This window comes from Phyllobates terribilis, unplaced genomic scaffold (genome assembly GCF_046119375.1).
Source record: "Phyllobates terribilis strain yellow unplaced genomic scaffold, ASM4611937v1 Scaffold_8__6_contigs__length_399053987, whole genome shotgun sequence".
NCBI lineage: Eukaryota > Metazoa > Chordata > Amphibia > Anura > Dendrobatidae > Phyllobates > Phyllobates terribilis.
The window spans coordinates 133,218,165-133,241,664 of NW_027362768.1; the positions used below are offsets into that span (position 1 = coordinate 133,218,165).

The 23,500-nt window shown below is 48.2% G+C and overlaps 1 protein-coding gene across 2 annotated transcripts in view; it reads left to right on the forward strand.

The window, feature by feature from the left end:
• The window catches only part of LOC141156855 (uncharacterized), a 113,074-nt gene that overhangs the window by 22,812 nt on the left and 66,762 nt on the right, over positions 1–23,500 (forward strand). For both annotated transcript variants that reach the window (XM_073643308.1, XM_073643309.1), the window contains exons 3-5: positions 4,700–4,751; positions 4,920–4,986; positions 5,075–5,297. In XM_073643308.1, the coding sequence (XP_073499409.1) occupies positions 4,700–4,751; positions 4,920–4,986; positions 5,075–5,297 (342 nt within the window). The remainder of the gene's footprint in view (positions 1–4,699; positions 4,752–4,919; positions 4,987–5,074; positions 5,298–23,500) is intronic.

The window sequence follows — 23,500 nt, forward strand, 5'->3', positions numbered from 1 at the left end:
CTATAATTAAGATCCCTTGTTTGGTTCGAAACGCGTAAGATTTGCCTTACGCATGGTGTTTTTTTAATGGAATCAATAAAATGGACGTTTTAACTTTACATTTCTTGTGATGGATATGGAGAAGGTGCTGGAGTTTTTTTTCATCAATTACTTACTTCTTATCCCTGGATTTACTACCAAGGATTTCCGTGCACCAGTGGACCCTCATGGCATATGTATGGTATGTTGAATTTCCTTTCCCTTTTTTTATATACCCTTAAAAAAGTCTCATCAACCCTAGAGTCTGACGAGTCTCCCTTCTGTGTAGTGGGTGAAGAGGAGAAGATAATATCCTCACATGAGGCAGAGATTCCTGAGATATAGGGTGACCAGAGTAAATTTTGGGTTCATCCAACATAGGGGCCTATTTCTAAAAGAAGCGTTCAATAAGATAACGGTTATAAATGGCATAGCAAAGGAGTCGGACACTAGGTTTTCCTATTTCATGTTGAGTGGGGACTTGTTGTACTGGGTTACTAAGGTGAGGGAGGAGATAGTGGATAAGTTGTTGGTACCAAGACCCTATAGACAAAGGGTGTTGGGCAGGGCCCGTTCACATGTCTTGGGAGGCCATCTGGGGGTGGACAAAACTCAAGGACAGGTCATGCGGAGGTACTTTTGGCCCAGATGTCACAGTGAAATCCTAATATATTGCAAGTCCTGTCCCACCTGCCAGTTAACCGCAACCACCTCTCCCTTCCGAAATTCTCTCGTGCCGCTATCAACCAAGGCTGGTCAACAGAGAAACCAAGTTGAAACTCCCTGTTGGTTGGACAGATCAGAAGATGACACTAAAGGGTGTCACCGTGGCAGAGACACTGTCACCGGCCAAGTAACAACAGTGCCGAGAACTGCTTCAACAGAATCAGGACCTGTTTTCAGAGTTACCAAGACATATGCAGGTTGGTGAAAATGGAATCCTGACAGAACCACATGTAAAGGTGAACCGAAAGCCGTATAGAATCCCCGAAGCCTGCCGCAAGGTGATTTCGAAGGAGGGGGCTAAATTTGAAGCATATCCGATAGCCCGCAGTGATGAACTCATAGAGAAGCTAGGGTAAGCCAGATACATCACCTCCCTGGCCCAGAAGAAGACAGCCTGTTTTACATTTGACAGTTGCTTCTAATATACCAGAAGCCCATTCGGGCTGCAAGGAGACCCAGCTACCTTCCAGGGAGCCATAGACCAGGTTTTAGCCCATCACAAAAAGTACGCCACAGCATACCTCGACGATATTGTGATATTCAGCCTAGATTGGGGAAGTCATCTGCAGAAGGTCCAGGCCGTGCTGGATGCGCTGAGGAAAGGTGGGTTTACCATAATACCTAAAGAAGTGTGCCATCGGGGAAAAAAAGGGTAAATACCTGGGCTACACCGTCGAAAAAAACAAAGTAAAGCCGCAAGTGAATAAGGTGGAGGCAGTCAAAAATCATCCGAAACCGGTCTCCATGGAGCAGTTTCAGGCATTTCTGGGAATGGTGAGATACTATCAGCCATGTATCCCAAATTTCACCATGATAGCTGCACACCTGATCGATCTTCTTAACGGCATAAAGACGTCAATGGCCAAATGGCCTCTTGAAGCAGAGATGGCATTCCAAGAGCTGAAACTCAGGGCTACAGGTCTTCATCTTTTACGTGGAACACAGGCCTGAGAAGCTGCACAGTAACGCAGATACCCAGTTTAGACTTCCATCTTTGGTGCCTAAAGGTGCCAAAACCTACGGCTTTGAGCAGAGGAGGGCATATGTGACAAAGTCACTGGAAAAGTATAGGAGGGGAGATATGTAGCACTGAGATTGTTAGGTCCAGTAATATAAACATAGGAAAATGTTCCAGCACACAAAGTAATGAGGGGTTAATCAGCCATGTTTATTGCTAGGGTGAGTAAACACCTGTAGAGAGGGAGGAGGTCAGAGGATAAATTCTCAGCCTTTTAACCTCTTAACAACCGCCGTAACACATTTTCACGGAGGCAGTTAAGGGTACTTATTCCTCAGCGCCGTGAAAATGCGAAGCTGAGGAATAAAGCTGTAGCGCCCCCCAGAGTCGGAAATTCTCTGGGGTCTCAGATACCCCGGTACCTGGAGAATATGATCAGGGATGGTTTTTCCGGTCCCCTGTCACATGATCACTGTGGTCACAAAAAAAAAAGTGTGACCGCGGTTTTCAATCATTTCTCCCTCCTCTGGTTAGGGTTAGAGTTATGGTTAGCCAAGGGTTAGGGTTAGTGTTAGCCCAGGGTTAGGGTTAGCCCAGGTTTAGGGTTACAAATACCAATGAACACAGATCGAGATTTCTTAAAAAGTAACAATTCTTTATTTCATTCACAATAAAAAGCAACAGAAAAAAATTATTAAAAAAGGCATAAAAGTATAGCATAAATAGGCATCACATGGCATGACCAAACACTCAATTGCATATTCAGAAGACAGGATAAACAGTACGTAGATCTCTATAGTGAAAGAATGCCAAGGGATGGTGTTACAATATCGCCATCTAATGGCGACAAGCAACAAGTTTTAAATTTAATAAATAAATAGAGAAATTACCTCTTTAATACAACTTGCTAAATAATATATGTCCATCCATCATTTCGCATATTGATGGTGTCAAAAGGGCCTTAAACCTCAAATGTAACTTAGCACCTCATAACAGAGTAAACCCATGTCTAAAAGGCACCATCCCTTTGAACAAATTCACTATGGATCTTCATAAATTCATTAAATATCCTATTAAAACATAATTACTAAACAAAGCGCAGTCAGCAATCAGCTATCAGTAGTCGGCGGTCAGCCACATAATGATATCCCCCTTTACGTACAATTCGCACTGGCTTCTTCAAGAAGGGGTTACCCTTGAGAAAATTAAAAATTTGGGGCCTGAAGTAAAATTTGTGTGATAAAAAGTTAAATGTTAATTTTTTCCTTCCACGTTGCTTCAGTTCCTGTGAAACACTTCTTGAACATGGTTGTGAGCGCCTTGAGGGGGGCAGTTTTTAGAATGGTGTCACTTTTGGGTATTGGGTATATTGGCGTTTTGGGAAAACTCCCATCAGCGGTGCCTGCGCTCGCTGTTATCAGTAACAGCAGGCGTAGGCTGATGGGAGTAGTAGTTTCTCATCAGCGGACACTTGTAACCCACAGTAAGATTTTTACCGCGGGTCACAGCTGTGGGCTCACGCTGACATCTGACAGCGTGAATTCGCATCGCTCTGACCGACGGAAACGATCTTACCGCCAATAAGTGTCCCTGTTTCCCACAATGTCACGCAGATGACAGTGTGGGAAACCATGCATGTTTGGACCCTCCATTCATATGAATGGGGTCTGGGTTCGGGTACTGTTCTGGTACCCGAACCCGAACTTTTAATAGATGCTCGGCCGAAACCGCCAAACCAGAACATCCTGGAGTCCACTCATCTCTAGTCAGAACCTGTTGTTAAAAAATTGAATTTGAATTCCACATCTGAGAATTACAAACATTATGCTGTAGAGATGAAAAAAAAGCATTCTTGTTAAAGAGACTTAGTCATTAGGTTTTTGCTATCCCATATAAGAGCAGCATAATGTAGATGCAGAGAAGCTCATTCCAGTGCTGTGTCACTTACAAGGCTGCTTCACGTAGTTTTGATAAAACACTGTTTTATCACCAGGAGATTATTACTGAGCACACTAGGAAACCTATATCAATGTAGTCCTTGATAGTCATGAGCTCGGTCTATTCCCACTGACACCACTGATTAACAGTTTTCTTCCTATACAGTGTAGATAGAGCTGTCAATGATGTGGGTAGTGTAAAACAGAGCTCATTGTTGAGAAGAATAGCAGAGGTGCAGCAGATAAAACAGTAATTTTATCAAAAATACAGCAAGAAGCCCAGAAAGGAAACAGTTCTGGGAACAGGTAAACATATAATATAGTCCCTTTATAGGGAAATAGTCAGCTCGATTTCACACCCAAAACTAACTATATGCGCATGTCGGTATTTCAAAGACCAGTCCAGGGATTCTTTAACCGGGCCAGTCCATACCTCCATAACTGAGAAATCAGTGTGTGAATTGATATGCAAATGAGGCTGAAGGGCTCTGTTAGATCTGAGACCTATGTCACTCCGGCTCTATTACTCACCCAGTGCCACCTCATTCTGCTTGACAGACACCTACTTTGCCTGAACTCATACCCCATAGAGGCTGTCAGTCAAGCAGGAGGAGGCATTGGGTAAGGAATAGAGCTGGAGTGACAGAAGCTTCAGATCTGCCAGAGCCCTTCAGCCTCATTTGCATATCAATTCATACACGGATTTCTTACAAATATTTTACTAATGGAGGAACGGACTGGCCATGTAAAGGTATCACTAGACTCGTCTTTGAAAGAGCTACATGTGCAGATAAATAGTTTGGGGTGTAACATCCTGCAGACAGATTCACTTTAAGGATTTCTAATACGTTGCTGGCCCTCTAGAAATAAACTAAATTTTCTTCATGAAAGTAAAACGGATTTAAATAATTTCTACTATTGGTATCTCATCACATTAGACTGTGACTATTTCCATTACGGTTCACTGCTCAATGTGACTAGAGTCAGATCTTAGAGAATAGAACATAAACCTGTAATAACGAAAACTCCATCTCATAGAATTATTCCTATTTTGTTGCAGTGACGGCATCTTGTACAACAACTGCAAGAGATTTACCAGGATCTTCTGCAGAGTAAGATTTCTTCTCTTTTTCTTCAAGAGATAGAGTTCGAAACATAGGCCTGCTATTTTTGTACTTACACCACCACTCTTATGTGTGAATGCTGTTGCACACTAGCCACAATTATGTATACCTACGTTTGTATTTTTTTTTCTAACATTATCTATATTTATTTTGCAGTGTTTTCTGTCCCGCTGACTGTTCTACCAGTGGAAGATCTGTTTGGGGAACTGATGTTTATACAGATGTAAGATGAAACCAAAAGTTTTAACTTACACTGTGATCAAGCAGGATAAAAAAAGGTCATCAACTATTGTATCTATAAAATCTTTTAGGATTCCTCTATATGTCGAGCGGCTATCCATGCTGGAAAAATACCCAATGAAGGAGGACAGGTCTCAGTTCAGAAGACACCAGGTCAGACCAGTTACAATGGATCTACAAGAAATGGGATCAAAACCAAAAACTATGGATCATTTCCTGGATCTTTTATATTTGTTGCTTCAACAAGTCCAGTGACTCCGGAACCAACAAAAGAAATAACACAAACACCTCCAGGTACCGTACGTATATTTCTTGTTCAAGAGATACTTTGTAGGAAATGCAATTGACGCGCCCCCTGGGCCCGTGCTGTGCAGGGGGATACCCGGAGCCGGATCGCTGGGGGTTGTAGTTCTCCGTGGCGGTGACCCGGTCCGTGCCCAGGGCGGTCAAACCAGTGGCAGTCTATTGGTATTGTAGTTGTCCGACTACGCCACCCGTGGATTGCGGTCAGTGGGGACCGCCGCTGCGCTGCAGACCGCTGAGGCTGATGTTGTTTGCGCAGCCGAGTGTGGGATAACTCCCCACAGGAGAAGTATTGCCTCAGGGCAGCTAATGTGGATGATGGGAGTGATGGTGTGAGCGTCCCAGTAGTAATGGTGCTGGTGCGGCAAGGAATCACAGAGACGTGTGGTGCAGTTCAGGGTCTTTACTGATGGTATAAAGCAGACCCTCCCGGGAGTACTGGTTAGCAGTAGGGGCCTGGTCAGTCTGTGAGCAAGCAGGATCTCCCCTGGCCAGGTGGAGTTGTAGGCCTCCCCGACTATCTGCACTCTTTTCTGGCTACCTTGCTCTATGCGGGTAGAAGTAGCCCACGTCCCTGAGTATACCGTGTGGTGCTCACCCGTATGGCCGGTGACTTGGGGCCTTCCGTTAGCCTTCGCTTCATGATGGCGGTGCTGGTCCCTTGCTTGTGACCGTGCCTTCGGGTTTCTAAGGCCAGAGGACATGGAATCCCCTGCCGGTTGGATTCTGATGCTGGACCTGGATGTCCCCACAGCTTCGGACTCCGTGTCCAGGTTAGTGTCTTCAGCCAAGGCGAGCTTTCTAGCTTCCAGCCTCTGGCACTCGCTCCTGCTCCTACAGAGCTCCTGTTGTAACTTTCCCTGTGTCTGGAACTCAACTCTTTCTGATTTAATCCCGCCCCAGACCCAGTTTATAAGGGCAGATTCCTCCCCTCCCAGGTCTGGGTGGGCCGTGTTGCATGCTTAGGGCTCCTGACCAGAGAAACCTCCCACTTGCTCTCAGACATAATATCTCTATTACTATGGTAACCAGACCCCTGGGGTGCCACATTCCCCCCTAGTAAATTTTAGTACTCCGGGACTAAACACATTTTTTTTTAAAGAAACATAAATACAGGGTATAACAATAACACAATAACATATTTACAAGAAGCTTTAGTTCTTTAAAGGTCACGGCGTGTCCGCAGCCGGGTGTCCATATCACCCAAGGTGAAGCGTTAAGCGAAGTAGGGGACCTGTCCAAAGCAAACCCCTTGCGTTGTCCTTGGGCGTGGCTGCAAGGCTGGAGCTAGCTACTTTGGGCCGCAAGTAGGCCACGCCAGACAGGTTTTCTCTTCCTCGGCCGTCTTCACAAGAGGCACCAAGGTGCAACTATCTACAAGAATGTTCCGGTTATCCAGTGTCCATAACCTGTTAGTCCATAAAAATCTGCAGGGTAACTGGAGAAACATAATTAATAACAGGCAACAAACATAAACCATAAACATTTAAACAGATAAATTCACAGTGCATTAGTTTAGATTCTCCAGCGAGCGGGCATTTGATCTCTAGTGACTCTAGTGGACCTACGGAGCTCACTAACTGGTCCTGCACTACAGGGTGTAGAAGGTGTTATGGGTAAGCTGGGCAGCTGTCTGCGTACTCTTTGGCTCACTAGGGGTATGGCAGGCTCACTACTAGCAGAGGGTTGATTCTCCTGTGCTGCTGGTGTGGATTCTTCTGCCTCCTGGGCCGGCTGCTCTTCCAGCTCTACCTGGTCTTCTGTAGGCACTTGAGGGGCTGGCTGGAGAAAGGTGAGGACGGGCACCACGATAGCGTTGTTTACTTGTGTCCAGGACCGGGGAAAGTCTCCGAGTACGGTGGTGATCATTTCCTCCTTTTCCTCTACGGGTTGAGGGTCTTCCTGATCTTCATCCGTGCTTTGCAACTTCTCGGGGCACTTTTTCAGGTGGTCTCTGGAGACAGTGGCTGTGGTCTCTCCTCCATCCTTGCTGATGACGTACACCTTTGGATTATTGTGGCTTGAGGGCAGTACGGTGTACGGGTCCTTTTCCCACTGGTCGTCCAACTTATGGAGCCGCCTTTTTCTTTTCAAGACCTGCTCTCCAGGTACCAGGGGAACAGCGGGAGCATGTTGGTTATAAGTTCTCTCCTGCCTTTCTCTTGATTGACAGAGACTTCGCTCGACGCTCTCTTGTACTTTCCGGTACTGCTGCTGCCGTTCTGTATCCCAGTCTGTCTCTGGTGAGGTGTCCTCGGGTATCAGGACTCCCATATCCAGGTCAACAGGCAGCTTACCAGGTCTTGCTCGCATTAGGTAAGCCGGGGTACAGTTGGTGGAACCTACCGGGATGTGGTTATACAGGTCCACCAGATCGGGCAGTTTCTCAGGCCACAGACTGCGTTCTTCCAGGGGCAATGTTTTTAGCAGATCTATCACCACCTGGTTCATCTTCTCGCAGAGTCCATTGGTTTGGGGGTGATAGGGCGTTGTTCTTATCTTCTTGCAGCCATACAGGTTGCAGAACTCCTGGAAGACCTCCGCTTCGAAGGCTGGCCCTTGGTCCGTCAGCACTTGGTCCGGGTACCCGTGTGGGCGGCAGAAGTGCAGCTGGAAGGCTCTAGCTGCTGTTTGAGCCGTCAGGTCTTTGACAGGGACCACCACCAGGAACCGGGAGTAATGATTCACGATGGTTAGGGCGTAGACATCCCTGTTTCTGCTTGGAGCCAGTTTAACATGGTCCAGAGTGACCAGTTCCAGCGGCTGCCTGGTGATGATGGGCTGCAGGGAAGTCCTCTGGCTGGCACGGTCCCTTCTTCTTAGGTTGCACGGGCCACAGTCTCTACACCACCTCTCAATGGCTCCTCTCATGCCTATCCAGTAGAACCGTTCACGCAGCAGGAACTCCAGCTTCTTCCATCCGAAGTGCCCTGCCCCATTGTGGTAGGCCTCCAGCACCATAGCTGCGTCCAGTCTCGGTACCACCACCTGCCAGATCAGTTCATGTGTCCGGGAATTGACCATTCTGCGGCACAACTTCTCCTTGTAGAGAAACATTCTGCTCTTCTCCGTCCACAGTTGCTTGGTCTCTTCCGGAGCGTCTGGGTCCAGGCGGGCGTCAGCCTGGGTCAGCATCTCCTTCACCAGACGGACTGTGGGGTCACTGTCTTGCGTCTCCGCCCAGTTGTAGTGGGGTAAGGGGTTGAACGTAGCGGATCGCTGGCCCCTTACACGGTGGAATACTGGGTAATCCCATGACGGTGAAACGCAGGGAGTTCGATTTCTTCCAATTCTTCTGGATCCTCCCCTTCATCCAGTAGGTTTGGCATCCTGGACACGGCGTCTGCGTTGGTATTGGAGCGTCCTGCCCGGTATTTGATCGTGAACTCAAAATTGGACAGGCGGGCCATCCATCTCTGCTCCAGGGCACCCAGTCTTGCAGTGTCCAGGTGTGTCAACGGGTTGTTGTCCGTGTACACGGTGAACCTTGAAGAGGCAAGGTAATGCTTGAAACGTTCGGTTACTGCCCACACCACTGCCAGGAACTCTAGCTTGAACGAGCTGTAATTCTCCGGGTTTCTTTCCGTGGGTCGCAGTTTTCGGCTGGCGTAAGCAATCACCCGTTCTCTCCCCTGCTGGATCTGGGACAGTACGGCTCCTAGCCCGATGTTGCTTGCGTCCGTGTAGAGGATAAAGGGCTGGCTGTAATCAGGGTACGCCAGGATTTCATCCCCCGTGAGGGCCATCTTCAGCTGGCGGAAGGACTCCTCTTCCAGCTTTTCCCATTTGAAGGGTGGCTCCTGGTTTTTGGCCTTCCTGGACTGGCCTATCAGGAGGTCCTGCATAGGAGCTGCCTTCTTGGTAAAACCGGGAATGAATCTTCGGTAGTAGCCTACCAACCCGAGGAACTGCCGCACTTCCTTTATGCTGGATGGTCTTGGCCAGTCCTTGATCACGGTGATCTTGTCAGGGTCGGGAGCCACTCCGTCAGCATTCACCACGTGTCCCAGGTATTGTACCTTTGGCTTCAGTAGATGACACTTTGAGGGTTTTACCTTTAGGCCATAGTTCGCCAGGGCTTCAAACACTTCTGCCAGGTGTTCCAGATGGTCCTCATAGGTCTTGGAATAGACGATGACGTCGTCCAGGTATAATAGGACCGTCTCGAAGTTCCTGTGTCCCAGACAGCATTCCATCAACCATTGGAAGGTTCCTGGTGCGTTGCAGAGCCCGAACGGCATACAGTTAAATTCCCTGAGTCCCATCGGGGTGGTGAATGCGGTCTTCTCCCGGTCCGCCTCTGCTACAGGAACCTGCTAGTACCCGCTAGTGAGATCCAAAGTAGAGAAGAAGTTAGCAGATTTTAATGCAGCTAAGGACTCTTCTATCCTTGGTAACGGGTACGCATCTTTGTGTGTGATACGGTTGACCTTCCTGTAGTCTACACGCATTCTCATGGTGTTGTCTTTCTTTTTCACTAAGACTAGTGGAGCTGCCCAGGGGCTACAGCTGTCCCTGATTACCCCAGCCTCCTTCATGTCTTTTAACATCCCCTTGGCGTGTTGATAGTGTGCAGGGGGTACGGGTCGGTATCTCTCCTTTATGGGAGGATGGTCTCCCGTTGGGATGTGACGTTCTACCCCCTTTACTCGCCCAAAGTCTAGCGGGTGTTTACTAAACACTCTCTCATACTCTTGAACCACCCGATAGACTCCCTGTTTTTGGTGTGAGGGAGTGGAGTCAGTACCCAAATGCAGTTGCTGACACCAGTCCTCCATTGGTTTCTTAGAGCCGTTACCTTCCTCTGGTTGAGATGGAGGCAAGGGTTCTACGGCCTGTACAGAGTTCTGGTTTATGGTGAACAATTTGGCTAGCGTGGCATACCGGGGCAGGTATACTTCTCTCTCCCCGATATTGATGATGCGGACGGGCACCCTCCCATGGCGTACATCGACCACCCCCCGTGCTGTCAAAATGGTGGGCCTACTGTCTGAGTAGATGGGTTCTACCATTGCTTGGTAGTCTCTACCTCTTAGACCAATAGCTGCCCGGCACCAAATCATCATCTCACTTTTCGGGGGCATGGCAATAGGGAACGGGTCACACATTCTCACGCTACCTATCTCACCACCAGATAGTTCCACTTGTTGCCGCTTCATCAGTGCCCAGATCTCTTTCTGGAGCACACGCTGCTGGCTGGAACTGGCGTTCTTGGCAACCTGTTGCAAAATAAGAATCACCTCTGCAACACAGTTTTCAATTACGTTAGTACCTAGGGTGATTTTTGGGTGACTCTCGCGACGGTCAATGTCCACAATGATAAGTCCTTGTGCCGGCAGTTCAACTTTACCGACCTTGATGGTCATTTCCTTAAATCCTATCTGTGGCACGGGCTGACCATTGCTGGCGATAATGCTCAGGTCGTCATCTGGGTAGCGGGTTATGTCCAAGTCATTCCAGTACTGCTTGAAGAGCACGTACGGGATGGTGGTGACCTGTGACCCGGTGTCTAGTAGGGCACTCATAGGAATGCCATCCAGTACCACAGGCAAGACCGGACGTCCCCCTACGTATTTGTCACGCCAGTTTGATGGGCCTGATGATCTTATGACTGGGGGTTGGCCCTCTACCCCAGGTTGTGCCCGTTTAAATGACAGTACCTTGCCATATGTCCGGGTTGATTGCAGCGGCGGCAGATGGGTCGTCCGTCCTCGTTGTATCTGTCGCTGGGTCTTCCTCTGGCCGGTGGGGTCCTCCTCAGTCGGCGCCACGGGACGTCCTCCGGTCCTGATGCCAGCTGGATCTTTTCTGGAGAAGAGACCTGTAAAGACTGCACAGTTCTGGCTAGCGCGGCAACACTCTTAGTCAGCTCTTGGACCTGGTGGTGCAGGTCTGTTGCCGGGTCATTGTTCAAAGCCTGCGCATCAGCTCCCACAGGCCCTGCAGACAAGGGCGCCGTCTCCTGGTGGTAAGTGATAGCAGGGCGCCTGTGGGTCACAGTGCCACCTGGTGCCGGTTCTCGGAGCACCCGGATGGCTCTGTCCTTGAACTGTGCAAAGTCCAGGTCAGGGTCCTGTAAGGCCATTGCCCGCTACTGGGTTCGGTGGGCATTGCACAGTAGACCCTCAATAAATTGTTCGGTCAGCAGCTTGTCTTCATTTCCCACGCTGTCAGGGTCTGCCTGTTTAATGGCTCTCAGGGCCTCTTGTAGGTTTAGAGCATAGTCTCTTATACTTTCATGTGCCCGTTGTTTGCACCCGTAAATCTTAGTTTTATCTCGGCTGAGGTGCGGGTGTCAAATGTGTCTTTCAGCCGGGCTAGTATCTCTCTGACAGTCCTCTTCTTCCCAGGTGACCAGGACTTTACCTCCCTTTGGGCTGCCCCGATTAACTGGGCCACCAGGATGCTCACTTTTTGCTCTTCTGTGAGGGGGTATACCTGGAAGAGGCTATCAAGTCTTTCCCTAAAGTCACTCAGGGTATGTGACTCTCCTGAGTACTGGGGTAGCCAGGTTGCCCCCGGGATATAGGGCATGGTGAAGGGCATGACTGCAGCAGCGGTTGCGCTGGCGGCCGGTGTGGCGGTGGAGCTCCCCTCGGTGTCCGACATCCTCCTTCCCCCTTAGTTGACCGTGGCCTACCTTGCGATGCTCTTCTTCCGTAGGCCGCGGCTCCGCAGTCGATCGTCGGGGTTGAGGGCCTGGCGTCGCGCTCCGATGACGTCAGCGTCGCTCTTCCTCACTTCCAGGACCTTACGCAGCGTCGGAGCGTGGGGCGGAGCATGGGGCGGAGCTTCGGATCTCGCGCTCTTTCGGCGTCCACGCCCCTCTTCTTCCCGCGCGGCGTCACGAAGATGGCGTCCGAAGGCGGGAAGCAGCTGCGGATGGCGGGAAGAAGACAGAAGACGGCGGGAAACGGTCCAAGATGGCGTCTGATGGCGGGAATCGGCTCCGGATGGCGGGAAACGATTCCGGACGGCGGGAAACTTCACCACAGGTAAGTTTAAAAGTCTCTTTTTCAGGCACGCAGTACCCGGTGGTTGCGGGCACGAAATCCTGCCGACTACGCCAAAGTTGACGCGCCCCCTGGGCCCGTGCTGTGCAGGGGGATACCCGGAGCCGGATCTCTGGGGGTTGTAGTTCTCCGTGGCGGTGACCCGGTCCGTGCCCAGGGCGGTCAAACCAGTGGCAGTCTATTGGTATTGTAGTTGTCCGACTACGCCACCCGTGGATTGCGGTCAGTGGGGACCGCCGCTGCGCTGCAGACCGCTGAGGCTGATGTTGTTTGCGCAGCCGAGTGTGGGATAACTCCCCACAGGAGAAGTATTGCCTCAGGGCAGCTAATGTGGATGATGGGAGTGATGGTGTGAGCGTCCCAGTAGTAATGGTGCTGGTGCGGCAAGGAATCACAGAGACGTGTAGTGCAGTTCAGGGTCTTTACTGATGGTATAAAGCAGACCCTCCCGGGAGTACTGGTTAGCAGTAGGGGCCTGGTCAGTCTGTGAGCAAGCAGGATCTCCCCTGGCCAGGTGGAGTTGTAGACCTCCCCGACTATCTGCACTCTTTCCTGGCTACCTTGCTCTATGCGGGTAGAAGTAGCCCACGTCCCTGAGTATACCGTGTGGTGCTCACCCGTATAGTCGGTGACTTGGGGCCTTCCGTTAGCCTTCGCTTCACGATGGTGGTGCTGGTCCCTTGCTTGTGACCGTGCCTTTGGGTTTCTAAGGCCAGAGGACATGGAATCCCCTGCCGGTTGGATTCTGCTGCTGGACCTGGATGTCCCCACAGCCTCGGACTCCGTGTCCGGGTTAGTGTCTTCAGCCAAGGCGAGCTTTCTAGCTTCCAGCCTCTGGCACTCGCTCCTGCTCCTACAGAGCTCCTGTTGTAACTTTCCCTGTGTCTGGAACTCAACTCTTTCTGACTTAATCCCGCCCCAGACCCAGTTTATAAGGGCAGATTCCTCCCCTCCCAGGTCTGGGTGGGCCGTGTTGCATGCTTAGGGCTCCTGACCAGAGAAACCTCCCATTAGCTCTCAGACATAATATCTCTATTACTGTGGTAACCAGACCCCTGGGGTGCCACACAATCAAACGAAATGTTGCACAATATTGGTATCATGTGCATTCTTCTATCATGTAAAATAAACTTGAAAAACGAATACATCCCAACATGGTTGAAAGAAACCTGAACCAAATAACACCTATGTGATAAAAAAAAGTTGCAAAATTTGACTTTTCAGTGTTTTGCCAATAAAAAATTTTCAGTTTAGTTTCCATTGAATTACAGTGGGGAAAATATGTATTTTATACACTGCCAATTTTGCAAGTTTTCCCATACTACAAAGAATAGAGAGGTCTGGGAACTGTGCTTGGGGCGCGAGCGCGCGCTCGCTCCCTCCCTCTTAAAGGGGCCACGCGTGCCGTCCTAAAGAGTCCCAAGCCAATGGCCGGAGGACTTCTCCTATATACGGCACCACCTCCAAAATGGAGGTGCCTGTGCAAGGTTGTTGTTCCGTGTGCTAACACTTGATTCAGCCCTCAGGTCCCGCAGCCTGTCAGTCCAGCCCGCCAGTCTGTCTAACAGTCCAGCCCGCCAGTCTGTCTACAGTTCAGCCTGCCAGTCTGTCTTACAGTTCTGCCCGCCAGCCTGTCTACCTGGAGCATCTACCAGTTACCTGCCATGCCCGCCAGCCTGTCTACCTGGAGCACCTACCAATTACCTGTCGTGCCTGCCAGCTTGCCTACCCGGAGCACCTGACAAGTGAAATGTCGAGCCCGCCAGCTTGCCTACCCGGAGCACCTGCCTAGTAACCTGTCGTGCCCACCAGCCTGTCTACCAGGAGCATCTACCAGTTACCTGTCGTGCCCGCCAGCTTGCCTACCCGGAGCACCTGCCAAGTGACCTGTCGTGCCAGTGAGCTTGCCTACCCGGAGCACCTGCCAAGTAACCTGTCGTGCCCGCCAGCTTGCCTACCCAGAGCACCTGTCTGGCTATCCGCCGTGCCCGCCTGCTTGCCTACCCCGAGCACTTGTCTGACTATCTGCCGCACCTGCCTGCTGATCTACCCGGACAACCCGTCTGCCTTCCTGCCGTGCTCATCCGCGGTACCAGTAAGTTCCTGTCATCTGACCCGTGGGAGTCACCTGCTCTCACACAAGGTCGGTCCCAGAGTGGCACCTGTTTCACCTGCCCGGTCCCTCCCTGGTTCACGGAGTCGACTAAGCCGCCGTGAGACCTGGGTCAGGCCGAGTAGGCACTTAGTCACGCCCCTCTGGTCCCTCTTTGCACCAAAGCACAGAGGTTCCACCACCCGGACCCGTAACATATTGCAAGAAATAAGTATTTGAACACCTACCAACCAGCAAGAATTCTGGCTCTCACAGACCTGTGAGTTTTTCTTTAAGAAGCCCTCCTACTCTGCACTCATTACCTGTATTAAATACACCTGTTTGAACTTGTTACCTGTATAAAAGATACCTGTACACGCACTCAATCAATCTCACATCAACCTCTCCACCATAGACAAGACCAAAGAGCTAACTAAAAACACCAGGGAAAAAATTGTAGACCTGCACAGGAATGTGATGGGTTACAGGACAATAGGCAAGCAGCTTGGTGAGAACGCAACAACTGTTGGCACAATTTTTAGAAAATGGAAGAAACACAAGATGACTGTCAATCTTCCTCAGTCTGAGGCTCCATCAATGATCTTGCCTCGTGAGGTAAGAATGATTTTGAGACAGATGAGAAAGCAGCCCAGAACGACACGGGATGACCTGGGCAATGAACTGAAGAGAGCTGGGACCACAGTCTCAAACATTACCGTTAGTAACACACTACGCCGTCATGGATTAAAATCCTAAAGGGCATGCAAGGTCTCACTGCTCACGCCAGGACATGTCCAAGCCTGTTTCAAGTTCGACAATGACCATCTGGATGATCCAGAGGAGGCATAGGAGAAGGTGATGTGGTCAGATGAGACCAAAATAGAACTTTTTGGTATCAACTCCACTCGCCATGTTTGGAGGAAGAAGTAGGATGAGTACAACCCCAAGCACATAGTAACATAGTAACATAGTTTGTAAAGCCGAATAAAGACTTGCGTCCATCAAGTTCGACCTGTTAGTTCTGTAATTGCTAAAGTTGATCCAGAGGAGGGCAAAAACCCCAAATGATTTGGCCAATCTTCACCTGAGGAAAAATTCCCTCCCGACTCTGAAACCAGCAGTCAGAATAAATCCCTGTATCAACCTACTATTTTATTTTATTTTTAAGTATATGCTGAAATCTGCCTGGTATCTAGAAATGCATCCAGTCCCCGCTTGAACTGGTGTAGTGAATCCGACATTACCGTCTCCTCACTCAGTGAATTCCATATTCTCACTGCTCTTACCGTAAAGAACCCCTTCCTATGCTGGTGCTGAAACCTTTTCTCTTCCAGTCTTAGTGAGTGCCATCTTGTTACGGTAATATCCCTCCTTTTGAACAAATCCCAGGCAAGATCTCTATACTGTCCCCTAACATATTTGTACACATTTATTATGTCCCCCCTCAACCTTCTCTTTTCCAGGCTGAATAGTTCTAGTTTTGCCAACCTCTCTGGGTATTGCAGTCCCTCCATTCCCTTTATTAATTTTGTTGCCCTCCTTTGTACCTTTTCAAGCTCATTTATATCCTTTCTATATATTGGGGCCCATAACTGAGCACAGTATTCCAAGTGTGGTCTGACCAGTGCTTTGTACAGTGGAAGAACAATGTTCTCATCCTTTGCAGCTATACCTCTTCTGATACATCCCATTACCCTGTTTGCCCTTACAGCAGCGGCCTGACTTTGGGCACTCCAATTTAGTTTGCTATCAATCAAGATGCCCAAGTCCTTCTCCATCTCTGAATTCCCCAATGATTTCCCATTCAGTGAGTACTGGTGACTTCCATTTTTCCTTCCCATATGTATGACCTTACATTTCTCCTCGTTAAACCTCATTTGCCATTTAATGCTCCACCTACCCAGCTTATCCAAATCCCTCTGTAGGTCTGCACTGTCCTCTTTTGTATTAATTGTTTTACATAACTTTGTGTCATCTGCAAATATTGATATTTTACTATTTATCCCGTTGACTATGTCGTTAATAAAGATATTAAATAACATTGGGCCTAGTACAGACCCCTGTGGTACCCCACTAGTGACGCTTACCCAATCTGAGTATATTCCATTTATAATCACCCTCTGCCTTCTATCCTTTAGCCAGTTAGCTACCCACTTGCAGACATTTTCCCCCAGCCCCATCATTCTCATTTTGTATACCAACCTATTATGTGGCACGCTATCGAACGCTTTTGAGAAGTCGAGATACACGACATCCACTGGTTCCCCCTGATCTACTCGAGAGCTAACCTCCTCGTAGAAGTCAATCAGGTTTGTTTGGCAGGAGCGATTCCTCATGAATCCATGTTGGATCGGGATTAAAAGATTATTAGCATCAAGATGCTCCGTAATTGCCTCTTTATGAAGCTTTCAAAAATTTTGCCCACAACGGACATCAGACTCACCGGCCGATAGTTTCCGGCGTCACTTTTCGCTCCCTTTTTGAATATTGGCACTACATTCGCCTGTCGCCAATCAAGTGGCACAGACCCAGTCTCAACAGAGTCCTTAAATATAAGATATAACGGTCTGTCTATCACATTACTTAGTTCCCTTAGTACCCGTGGGTGTATGCCATCAGGTCCTGGTGATTTGTTTATTTTAATGCTACTGAGGCGTTTCTGTACCCCAGCTTGGGTTAGATTTGTCATACTTAGTGGAGGATTAAGCTTGTCACTTCTCATTTCTCCTGTTAGTTCGATTTCCTTTGTGAAAGTTGTCGAAAAAAAATTATTTAATAGATTAGCTTTATCCTCATCTTTCTCTATGATTTTGCCTTCCTCACTTTTTATCGGTCCAATATTATCCGATTTAATCCTTTTACTATTTATATACGTAAAGAACAGTTTGGGATTTGATCTACTTTCCCTAGCAATACGTCTCTCTGTTTCCTCCTTCGCTATTTTTATTTGTTTTTTACAGGTTCTCGTTTTTTCCTTGTAACACAGTAGTGCCTCCTTACTGTTTTCCTGTTTTAATCTCTTGAATGCCTCTTTTTTGTTCTTGTTCAACCATATTGGTTTCCTCTTATTTCTGGCCCTTTTATTCCCATACGGTATATACCTCTCGCACTGAGTATTCATAATTCTTTTGAAGGTTTCCCATTTACTATTCGTATTCCTTTGATTAAGAACTTTGTCCCAGTCAATAAGTTGAAGGCTTTCTTTCAGCTGATCAAACTTCGCCCTCCTAAAGTTTAATGTTTTTGTTGTTCCCTTATTAATAACCCTACTGAAGGGCATTTTGAAGTCGATAATATTATGGTCGCTATTACCTAGGTGCCCCCCTATCTGTACCTCAGTTATTCTATCAGGCCTATTAGTCAATATTAAGTCCAACACGGCCTTCCCTCTCGTTGGTTCCTGCACTAGTTGGGAGAGATAATTATCCTTAATATTTGTCAAGAACCTTTTTCCTTTCTGAGATCTACAGGTTTCTATTTCCCAGTCAATATCCGGGTAGTTGAAATCCCCCATTACAATCACTTCATTATGTTTTGCTACTTTGTCTATTTGTCCTAATAGCAGATTCTCATTCTCCTCTGTTATATTTGGTGGCTTATAGCAGACCCCCAGTAATATTTTATTATTATTTTTAGTTCCCTCTATCTCTACCCACATGGACTCGACCCCCTCTTCTCCCTCTCCTATATCTTCCCTTAGTCTGGGTTTTAGACATGACTTTACATATAAGCAGACTCCTCCGCCTTTCCCCTGTTTCCGGTCCCTTCTAAATAAACTATAATCTAATAAATTTACCGCCCAGTCGTAGCTATCGTCTAGCCAAGTCTCTGTTATACCTACGATGTCATACCTCTCCTCCGATATAAGCGCCTACAGCTCATCCGCCTTATTGGTCAGGCTTCTTGCGTTGGTCAGCATGCAAGATAAAACTTTGGGGTTATTTAGCATCCTATTCTTCTCTAACGATCTAACTGTACTATCCCCACCCCCCTCTCCACCCTCATTATATTCACTTCTCCCCTTCCCCCTTGCTTGCCTCACATCCCACCTATTTCCTTGGTTTCCCCCCCCCGTCTCTAGTTTAAAAACTCCTCCAACCTATTAGCCATCTTCTTCCCCAGCACTGCTGCACCCTCCCCATTGAGGTGCAGCCCGTCCCTGCGGTAGAGCCTGTAGCCGACCGCGAAGTCGGCCCAGTTCTCCATGAACCCAAACCCTTCTGCCTTGCACCAACTCTTTAGCCACTTATTCACCTCCCTAACTTCCCGTTGGCTCTCCTGTGTGGCTCGCGGGATTGGTAGTATTGCTGAGAAAACTACCTTGGAGGTCCTTGCCCTAAGCTTCCTACCTAGGTCCCTGAAATCATTTTTAAGGACCCTCCATCTACCACTCACTTTGTCATTGGTGCCGATGTGGACCATGACCGCTGGGTCTTCGCCAGCCCCACCCAGTAACCTGTCAACCCGATCCGCGATGTGCCGGACTCGAGCGCCAGGGAGGCAGCACACCGTTCGGCGATCCCGGTCTTTGTGACAGATTGCCCTGTCTGTCCCCCTAATAATAGAGTCACCCACTACCAGAACCTGTCTTGCCTGCCCTACACTTCCCCCCTCCCCCTCATTACTGGAGCATACACTCCCCCGGCGGTCAGAGGATCTGTCGTGCTCCAATAATGCCGGTTCTGAACCAGCCTTCCTATACTTCTTCCCTCTATCCCTCCTAACTGTTATCCAGCTCCCTGCCTGTTCAGCCTGCACTTCCCCTCTATGCTCCACCCCCAGTATTGACCCATTGAGTGTCTGCTCGGTGAGCAGCAAACTCCGTTCCATGTTGTCGATGCTCCTCAGTACCGCTATCTGAGCACTTAGATCCAGAATTTGGGCTTCCAAGTGCACGATATGCTCACATCTCTCGCAGCAGTATGGATCCTCGAGCGGTTGCTCACGGAATGCATACATTGCGCAAGATGTACACTGCACGGCTCCGGCCAAAATGGACGTCATTTTAAATATGGGGATACAGTCAGTATATATATACAAGTGCAAAACACAATTATTTATATATAGGTGTATGGACGGGGGTCAATTAGGAATGTGCAAGTGTATCAATTAGATATCGGCGGGGGATCAGTTAAGTATCAAGTATGGACGGGGGAATCAGATAAGTAGGTCAGGTGGATTAATTAAGTAAAAAGTAAAGTAAAGAAAGAATGAAATACAGTCAGCAATTCAGTCCTAAGTCCTCCCTTCCAAACTCCCTGAATCCAAAGTCACTGAAAAACAAGTCACACACTTACTTTCGTTCGCACTTATGCTCCGGACACACGCAGCTCGTTCACACTCGCAAACTAAGAGATTTAAAGAGTTTTGTTTTTTTTTTTTTCTTTTCCAGCAATGTACCCTTCACCTCAATGCACTTCCAAAGGACTTGATGCCCAACCAGCTGCCCCTTATAAACCCTTAATTATGACCCCTTCCCCTTAATTAACCCCTTGTGAGTAAATCTACACCTCAGGATTTTAGTGCAATGTAGTTAACCATTAAATACACAGGTAGTAAACTAAGAAACTAAAACTGTAGTGAGAAAATAGGTTTTAAAAAGCCCAATAAATCTAAACAGGTAGAAAAGCACTCAGCAGGTCACAATGCAGCACTCACCGCAATTCACACAGGTATTTTCTGCAGGATTCCCAAATACCTCTTCACTGAAAAACAAGTCACACACTTACTTTCGTTCGCACTTATGCTCCGGACACACGCAGCTCGTTCACACTCGCAAACTAAGAGATTTAAAGAGTTTTTTTTTTTTTTTTCCAGCAATGTACCCTTCACCTCAATGCACTTCCAAAGGACTTGATGCCCAACCAGTTGCCCCTTATAAACCCTTAATTATGACCCCTTCCCCTTAATTAACCCCTTGTGAGTAAATCTACACCTCAGGATTTTAGTGCAATGTAGTTAACCCTTAAATACACAGGTAGTAAACTAAGAAACTAAAACTGTAGTGAGAAAATAGGTTTTAAAAAGCCCAATAAATCTAAACAGGTAGAAAAGCACTCAGCAGGTCACAATGCAGCACTCACCGCAATTCACACAGGTATTTTCTGCAGGATTCCCAAATACCTCTTCACTGAAAAACAAGTCACACACTTACTTTCGTTCGCACTTACGCTCCGGACACACGCAGCTCGTTCACACTAAGAGATTTAAAGAGTTTTTTTTTTTTTTTTTTCTTTTCCAGCAATGTACCCTTCACCTCAATGCACTTCCACATCATCCCAACCGTGAAGCATGATGGGGGAAATATCATAACTTGGGGGTGCTTTTCTTCAAAGGGGACAGGAGGACTGCACCGTATTGAAGGGAGGATGGACTGAGTCATGTATCGCAAGATTTTGGCCAACAACCTCCTTCCCTCAGTAAGAGCATTGAAGATGGGTCATGGCTGGGTCTTCCAGCATGACAGTGACCCGAAACGCACAGCCAGGACAACTAAGGAGTGGCTCCCTAAGAAGTATTTGAAGGTCCTGGAGTGGCCTAGCCAGTCTCCAGACCTGAACCCAGTAGAAAATCTTTGGAGGGAGCTGAAACGCAATGCTGGCCAGCAACAGCCCTGAAACAGAAAGATCTGGAGAAGATACCATATGTATGGAGGAGTGGGCCAAAATCCTTGCTGCAGTGTGTGCAAACTTGGTCAAGATCTACAGGAAACATCTAACTTTTGTAATTGCAAACAAAGGTTTCTGTGCCAAATATTAAGTTCTGTTTTTCCATTCTATCCAATACTTATTTCATGCAATAAAATGCAACTTAATTATGTAAAAATCATAGAATGTGATCTTCTGGATTTTTTTTTAATATTCTGTCTCTCACAGCTGAAGTGTACCTACGATAAAAATTCCAGACCTCTCCATTCTTGGATGGTGGGAAAATTGTAAAACCAGCAGTGTATTGTTAGTCGTCAGGCATTTGCTTGATCTGAAATTAGTTCAGAATCATCAGTGGATTCTGTGGTCTCCCATTCTGGTCCAGTCAGGACAGATGCTGCTCAGCATCGCCGTCTGTCCCAACGCCTAGCTGGTGCACGAGATGTACAAGTTGTCTCTGGGGTCTTTGTTCCTAGTAGTGTTAAGCATAGATTGCGGAGGGGAACAGGGCTACTACAGCCTAAGTCCAGGATGCACTGCACTGAGCATGCCCGTGACACGGCGGACCGTCATTGGTGGTTTGGTGTCAGCTGATCCCGTGGCCTGGCACCACCTGATTGGCCGCGGGTGACGTCATCAGTAGTGCGACCAATAATGCGATGGTGGGCAGGGCTTAGTCTTTAAATAGCCCACCCACAAACATGGCGGTGCGCTCTGATCATTGAGCTAAGGTTGTGTTACTGTGTGGACGCTTGTCTGTTTGGGCTCCACATGCTCTCTTGCTGCTTTAGCTTCGGACTGGCAGGTTTAGCTGGGGATAGGCAGTCTTAGCTGGAGGGAGGCAGGTAGTTCCGTTTGACAGTCTGGCTCCGACAAGGGTGTCGCTATACACCCTGAGCTGACTGCGGACTCCGTATTCCTGGCACCGCCTGTTAGAAACGTGGAGAGTTACTCCGCAGTCCGGTAGCACACCAGCTGGGAGCACGTATACGCCGGCATGAGTCACACACATGTCCTAGCGCCTGCTGCGTAGCCTCTGTGCAGTTAACAGGGCTACGGCTACATTATTTGTTGCACATCTCTCGTGCAGTTAACGGAGATAGTGCGAATCCCTTTTCCCGTCCCGGTGTGCAGTAACACTGGAGGGATTTATATATTAGTTGGTTGTTTTACCTTCTTACCCGAAAGGTGTTCGGCCGCAGTCTTCCAGGCTGCATCGCGGACCCCGGGTTCGGTTGCTTTCCATTATTAATAAAGTTGTTTGCAACCGTCCCCTTAACAGTATCAGAGCGCCAGGGTCTAGCCAAACATGGCTGACAACCAGCAACTGCAGCGCTATATACAGCAACTTGAGGCCAGACTTAGGATTGTGGAACAAACTGCCCCGGTCACTGACATCACTGCAGTAGCTACCCAGGCAGCTTCACAGGCTGCTAATCTAGTTAACACGGCTGCGGTGAATGCTGTGGCAGCTGCTATTGCTCCATTACCCCGTTTTGCTCTCCCGGAAAAATTTTCTGGCGACAGCAGATCCTGCAGAGGTTTTATTAATCTGTGCTCCATTCAGTTAGAGATGATGGAGGCACAGTTCCCCTCCAAAAGGGCCAAAGTGGATTTTGTCATCTCGTTACTCTCCCACAGGGCTTTGGAGTGGGCTACCCCTCTGAGATAGCGGAATGACCCGGTAGTGGCTAATGCGGGTCTCTTTCTTAGAGCCGTAAAGAGTGTTTTCCTAGGTACTCAGGTCACGCATGATACGGCTCTTAAGCTTCTTGCATTGGTCCAGGGTTCGGCCACCGCCAGCCACTATGCCATCCAGTTCAGAACCTTAGTGGCTGAGCTGGATTGGGCTGAGCGGTCGCTAATCCCAGTGTTCTGGAAGGGTCTGGCTGGGCATATTAAAGATGCTCTAGCTACCAGAGAGATTCCAACATCTCTGGAAGAGTTAATCACTCTCGCTAACCGAATAGATTTGCGTCATGCAGAAAGCAAGTTAGAGCTGGAGGTCTCCAGACCTCGGTTTCGGTTGGCACCTTCATTCTCTAGACGTATTTTGAAACCTGCGGCTCCCGACCCGGAGTCTGAGGCTATGGATATATCCCGGACTAAGTCTAAGTCCCCTCGTTTCCGACCTGCACATCTCTTGGAGTACCCCATTAATTTTTTTACATCAATTACTTACTTCTTATCCCTGGATTTGCTACCAAGGATTTCCGTGCACCAGTGGACCCTCATGGCATATGTATGGTATGTTGAATTTCCTTTCCCTTTTTTTATATACCCTTAAAAAAGTCTCATCAACCCTAGAGTCTGACGAGTTTCCCTTCTGTGTAGTGGGTGAAGAGGAGAAGATAATATCCTCACATGAGGCAGACATTCCTGAGATATAGGGTGATTTTGGGTTCATCCAACATTGGGACCTATCTCTAAAAGAAGCGTTCA